Below are 7,127 nucleotides of genomic sequence, written 5' to 3' on the forward strand. Positions count from 1 at the left end.
AAAAGGAGAACAAGAATACCCTTGGCAGGGAATAGAGAGGCAAAGATTAAAACAGAGACAGAAGGAACACCCATTCAGAGCCTGCCCCACATGTGGCCCATACAAATACAGCCACCCAATTAGACAAGATGGATGAAGCAAAGAAGTGCAGGCTGACAGGAGCCAGATGTAGATCTCTCCTGAGAGACACAGCCAGAATACAGCAAATACAGAGGCAAATGCCAGCAGCAAATCACTGAACTGAGAACAGGACCCCCGTTGAAGGAATCAAAGAAAGAACTGGAAAGCTTGAGGGAGCTCAAGACCCCATATGAACTCAATGCCAAGCAACCAGAGCTTCCAGGGACTAAGCCACTACCTAAAGTCTATACATGGACTGACCCTGGACTCTGACCTCATAGGTAGCATTGAATATCCTAGTAAGATCACCAGTGTAAGGGGAAGCCCTGGGTCCTGCTATGACTGAACCCCCAGTGAACGTGATTGTTGTGGGGAGGGCAGCAATGGGGGGAGGATGGGAAGGGGAACACTCATGAAGAAGGGGAGGGGGATGGGTTAGGGGGATGTTGGCCTGTAAACCGGGAAAGTGAATAACACTCGAAGTGTAAATAAGAAATACTCAAGTTAATAAAAAAAAAAGTATCAGATTCCCTGAAACTAGATCTAAGACATTTTTCAGCCATGTATGAGTGCTGATGGTAAACCTTTATACTTTACGTGTATGCGACAATGATTAGAAAGCACTGGTTTAAATGTTTTCCTTTGATGATCATTCATTTCCATTTTCTTTTTGTATGTCTACTGATATTCTATTATAGTATCTTTCACAGAACCAGTACCTTTCACAGAACCAAATTCTATTTTAAATGAATTATTTTGATAATTATTTTTATAAATTTTAGCTATTTCTTTTAAGTTTAGAAAGTAGAGTATAATTATGCCTTTTCCCCTTCCTTTTTTCTCCCTCCAAATGGTCGTGCATACCCCTTTTTGTTCTAGTTGTCTATCTATTATTCTACTTTATCTTTTCCAATCTGCACAGAGATCGGACATGTTATTTAGATTGCACAAACCATAGCTTGTCATAGCCTTGTAAGTTAAACAAACAACCTGTTTAAAACATACTTGATTTTTTCTTTCATTCATGTGCTCTTTGTATTTTTCTCCAGATCTATTTCATGCACTTCTATAGAAAAACCCACAAGGGTGTCATCACAGAACACCAGATGTCATTGCAGTTGTGTCATTCTTTTTCTAACAGTATGTTTCCAAATTTTTAAATTTCTATAGATTGAAAGCAAGCTGAGTTTCCAGAATCTAATGGACTGGACAAATAGCAGGAAGATGAAATCTCAGTATGTGAATGTGTTTCTCCCCCAGTTCAAGATAGAGAAAGATTATGAAATGAGGAGCCACTTGAAATCTGTAGGCTTGGAAGACATCTTTGTTGAGTCCAGGGCTGATCTGTCTGGAATTGCCTCTGGAGGTCGTCTCTATGTATCAAAGCTAATGCACAAGTCCCTCATAGAGGTCTCAGAAGAAGGCACCGAGGCAACTGCTGCCACAGAAAGTAACATCGTTGAAAAGCTACTTCCTGAATCCACGGTGTTCAGAGCTGACCGCCCCTTTCTGTTTGTCATTAGGAAGAATGGCATCATCTTATTTACTGGCAAAGTCTCGTGTCCTTGAAATTCTATTTGGTTTTCCATACACTAACAGGCATGAAGAAACATCATAAGTGAATAGAATTGTAATTGGAAGTACATGGGTTTGCTTTGATTTGTTTCAGTTCATTGGTGGTCAGCAAATTATTTTGGTGACTTAACCTTTTTCACTCCCTGGTTGGTAGTCTCAATCCCTGCTCTCATCATTTTTACTCCCATTTACTTCCCTTCATCTTATATTATTGGCTTTCCCTCCATGTTCTACTCTTCCATTCTTTCCGAAGGCCCATCTGGAAACATGGATTCTGATTCTCTCATGAAAGAATGCATGGGCTGCCTGTGGAAACTTTCACATTTGAATTCCTTAGTTTTCAGAGACATTCCTGCTTCATGATTCAATGATCTAAAAAGTAAGCCCATTTTTTCCCAGAAATCAAAATGAAGGCTAACTCATTCTTGACAACCAAGAAGATGCTAGAATTTCCTTTAGAACACTTGACTTCCCAATCACTGTATAATCCAGGGACTCAAAATACAGAATTAAGATTGGTAAGCAAGCAAAGTGTTTCATTAATACCTTCAAATTTATAGCCTTTTGCTTACTTGGTAAGACTTAATATATACATAATTTTCAAATATTAAGTGCTTTTTAAATGTTGGCAGTTATTTACAAAAAAGTATTTCATATTCTTATGAGATTGTGTTTCTCATATTTCTCATAATAAAGATGTATAACACCTGTACAGTGTGACTGAGTATACCAGCTCTTTATTTTCTAGATCATGGAAAGAAGCGGTGAAGAAGGAATAGAATGCGTTTGTAGTATACAACTGATCTGGTTCGATGATGCTTATTGTCTTAAGGTTTCTATTCCTGCACAAAACATCCTGTCTAAGAAGCAAGTTGGGGAGGAAAGGGTTTATTCAGCTTACATTTTCCACATTGCTGTTCATCACCAAGAAAATCAGGACTGGAACTCAAACACGTCAGGAGCAGGAGCTGACGCAGAGGCCATGGAGGGAGGGATGCTACTTACTGGCTTGCTTCCCCTCCCTTGCTCAGCTTTCTTTCTTACAGAACTCAGGCCTACCAGGCGGGGATGACACCACCCACAGTGGGCTAGGTCCTCCCCACCTTGATCACTAGTTGAGAAAATTATTTACAGCTAAATCTCATGGACACATTTCCTCAACTGAGGCTCCTTTCTCTGTGATAATCCCAGCTTGTGTCAAGTTGACACACAAAACCAGTCAGTAGTCTTATCTATGACACATAATATCACTTTGACATGCATCCTAGGAGATGATATAATTATGAGTATAAGGTGTTAAAGCTAGAGTGAGAGACAGGAACAGACCTAAGTAGTAGACTACCTATGTTTCCCCTTCTTTCTTCTACCATTTTCATTTAGATCATTGTGTGTGTGTGTGTGTGTGTGTGTGTGTGTGTATGTGTGTGTGCGTGTATGTGTGTGTGTGTGTGTGTGTGTGTGTGTGTGACTCACCTGTTCCCAACCCTCCTTGTTACTAAAGACTGTGTAGCTATAACAAGTGGATGGTGCAGACTCTGGTAGGTTACCTGTACTGTATCCTGCTTCTTCCTTCATTCTAGGTGCCCTATACCCACAGCTGCTTGCCAGGGATTGTTCCCTCCTCCAAGACTGTCGCCCTTCCATAGGATATTGCTTGATCATAACTCCACTTACTACCAGAGACCCTGTACCCACCACAAATTGTATAGACCCAAGCAGGCTACATTTACTTTCTTCCCTTCCTCCTGCATTTCAACTGTTTGTGCTGCATCCAACCTCCAGTACTTGCCCAGGTTCCATTCTCCCTGCTCATGTCTAGTCTTGAGTCCTAGCCCAACTGAAATCTCTTCAATCTCAAGACCTTGCCTGGATTGAACACTCTATGCACCATCCCAGTATGATCAATACTACCTGAGCCATCCCAACACCCAGTTTTTCCCATCAAATATTCTGTAGCTTAGGTGAGACCCTCAGATCCTAGATTATTTGTAGCATATCCAATCTCCAGGTATAGCCTATGTTATATGACTGTAAATGACTCCAGCCTGGTGAGTCTCTAGAAACTCAACATTGTGAACCATATCCACTTCTCAAGACTTGCCTTAGGTATACAGCCTGAATGACCATCTAGAAAGATATATCAAAATCCACACAAAATTTTTTTTTAGAAATGATCAAGGAATCACCATATTGGAAGGACACAAAATCAACAGCCTTTCTATATACACCAAATAAACTTGTTGGTTAAGAGATTTTGAGAATACTGACATTTACAATAAAGCATGGACATACATGTAAGATACACATACACACACACACACACACACACACACACACAAACACACACACAGATATACCTAACCAAAGTAGTGAAATATATTCACAATAAAACTTTAAGTCTCTGAAGAAAGAGGTAAAGGAAAACACTGGGAAATGGAAAGAATCATGTTTATGAATTAGTATAATTAATAATGGAAAATTGATATTTCTACTAAGAAGTTATTTACAAATTAAATGTAATTCAATTAAAAACATCTGCCCAATATTTTTCACAGAAATAGAAAACACTTATAAAATTAATGTAGAACAATAAAAAAGACAGGCATAGTCAAAGGAATCTCTAAGCTCAAAGAACAAAGTTAGAGAAAATACTGCTCCAGATTTCAAGGTATATTACAGAGCTATATTAATAAAAAGAGAATAGTATTGGCATAAAAATATACATACAGACAAATAGAACAGAATAGAAGACCTTAACATAACTGCACACAGCTGTAGTCATCTAATATTTGATAAAGCTGCTAAACACATTCATTGGAGAAACAACATATTTATGAATGGTGTTACTAAATCTGGATGTTCACATATATTAGAACATAATTACAACACTATCTATCACTCTGCACAAAAATCAACTTCAAATAGATTAAAGACCTCAATGTAAAATCGGAAACACTGAAACAGATGGAAGAAAACACAGGCCGTGGCACAGTTGATATAGGTGTGGGGAAGGACTTCCTGAACAGGGCCACTTTCTCTCAGGAACTAATTCCAACAATTAAGAAAGTAGACTTAATAAAACCTAAAGGTCCTGAACAGAGAAGGTAACAACCAACTGAGTGAAGAGGCAGCCCACTGGATGAGAAAGAATCACTTTCAGTTACAAGACTAATAAGAGGTTTAGCATCTAGAATATATGAATGTATAATCATATGAATATATGAATACATCTCCAAGAAATCAAACAGCCAAGAAAACATGTGACCCAAATAAAAATGAGATATAGAAGAGGAGCCTGCCTAGTGCCCTCTGGGTACAGCAACATAGTAGAGTCAGAAGCAGGAGTCTCTTGGTTTTGGGTTGTGCCAGGAATTGAATATGTCCTACAGCTCTCTGTACCCAAATCTCATTGGGGACAGAGCTGGACTCTCAGAAGTGAGAAGAATCCTGAGAGCTTAGAGGAGACAACTATTTCTGCTTACATTCCTGACCCAAGAGTAACCCACCTCATGCCCTCTGTGCCCACTGATCATAGGAAACTATCAATGAAAAAAAGCCCAGGAACAGATGGGCATAGTGCAGAATTCTTGCGGAACTTCATAGAATACCTCATACCAATACTGTCCAAATATTCCACAAAACAGAAAAAGAAAGAACACTACAAAATTCCTTCTATGAGGCCAGAATTATACTTATACCTAAACCACACAAAGACCCAACAAAGAATGAGAATTTCAGACTAATTTCCATTATGAATATCGATGCAAAAATACTCGATAAAATTCTAGCACAGTGAATCCAAGAACACATCAAAACGATAATCCAACATGATCAAGTAGGCTTCATCCCAGGGATGCAGGGATGGTTCAATATATGAAAATCCATCAATGTAATCAACTATGTAAACAAACTCAAATTAAAAAAAACACATGATTATCTCATTAGATGCTGAAAAAGCATTTAACAACATTCAGCATCCCTAAGTCTTGGAAAGAGCACGAATTCAAGGCCCATGCCCAAACATAGTAAAAGCAATATACAGCAAACCAGTAGCTAACATCAAACTAAATGGAGAAAAACTTGAAGCAGTCCCACTAAAATCAGGGACTAGACAAGGCTGCCCACTCTCTCCCTACTTATTCAATATAGTACTTAAAGTCCTAGCCAGAGCAATCAGACAACAAATGGAGGTCAAAGGGTTACAAATTGGAAAAAAGAAGTAAAAAATTCACTATTTGCAGATGATATTATAGTATACTTCAGTTTGATAAACAACTTCAGCAAAGTTACTGGGTATAAAATTAACTTAAATCATTAGCCTTCCTCTACTCAAAGGATAAGCAGGCTGAGAAGGAAATTATGGAAATGACACCTTTCGTAATAGTCACAAATAAGAATAACTTCAAATCTCTGAAGAAAAAATTGAAGATCTCAAAAGATGGAAAGATCTCCCATGCTCATGGATTGGCAGGATTAATATAGTAAAAACTGCCATTTTTCCCAAAGCAATCTACAGATTCAATGGAATCCCCATCAAAATTCCAACTCAATTCTTCCTAAAGTTAGAAGGAGCAATTTGCAAATTCTTTTTGAAAAACAAACAAACAAACAAACAAACAAAAACAGATAGAGAAAACAATCCTCAACAATAAAAGAACTTCTGGGGGAATCATCAACCCTGACTTCAAGCTGTATTACAGAGCAATAGTGATAAAAAACTGTATGGAATGGTACAGACAGAGGCAGGTAGCTCAATGGAATAGAATTGAAGACCCAAAAATGAACTCACACACCTATGTCACTTGATCCTTGACAGTGATGCTAAAAACATCCAGTGGAAAAAAGATAGCAGTTTCAATAAATGGTTCTGGGTCTACTGGAGGTCAGCATGTAGAAGAATGCAAATTAACCCATTCTTATCTCCCTGTACAGATATTAAGTACAAGTGTATCACATAAAACCCAGATATACTCAAACTAAAAGAAAAAGTGGAAAAGAGCCTTGAACACATGAGCAGTGGGGAAAATTTCCTGAACAAAACATCAGTGGCTTATGCTCTGAGATCAAGAATCTAAAAAATGGGACCTCACAAAACTGAAAGCTTATGTAAGATGAAGGACACTGTCATTAGGACAAAATGGCAACCAACAGATTGGGAAAAGATCTTTACCAACCCTACATCTCATAAAGGGCTAATATCCAAAATATACAAAGAACTCAAGATGTTAGACTCCAGAGAACCAAATAACCCTATTAAAAATGGGATACAGAGGTAAACAAAGAATTCTCAGCAGAGAAATATTGAATAGCTGAGAAGAACCTAAAGAAATGGTCAACATCCTTAATCATCAGGGAAATGCAAATCAAAAAAGCCTGAGATTCTACCTCCCACCAGTCAGAATGTCTAAGATAAAAAACTCAGGTGACAATAG

General features: G+C 38.2%; 1 protein-coding gene across 2 annotated transcripts in view; it reads left to right on the forward strand.

Annotated features, from left to right (window-relative positions):
- The window catches only part of Serpinb7 (serpin family B member 7), a 72,369-nt gene extending 69,957 nt beyond the window's left edge, over window positions 1–2,412 (forward strand). For both annotated transcript variants that reach the window (XM_006249629.2, NM_130404.2), the window contains exon 8: window positions 1,291–2,412. In XM_006249629.2, coding sequence (XP_006249691.1) covers window positions 1,291–1,689 — 399 coding nt within the window. In that variant the 3' untranslated portion in view covers window positions 1,690–2,412. The remainder of the gene's footprint in view (window positions 1–1,290) is intronic.
- The last annotated feature ends 4,715 nt before the right edge of the window (window positions 2,413–7,127 follow it).

This window comes from Rattus norvegicus, chromosome 13 (genome assembly GCF_036323735.1).
Source record: "Rattus norvegicus strain BN/NHsdMcwi chromosome 13, GRCr8, whole genome shotgun sequence".
NCBI classification, from domain to species: Eukaryota; Metazoa; Chordata; class Mammalia; order Rodentia; family Muridae; genus Rattus; species Rattus norvegicus.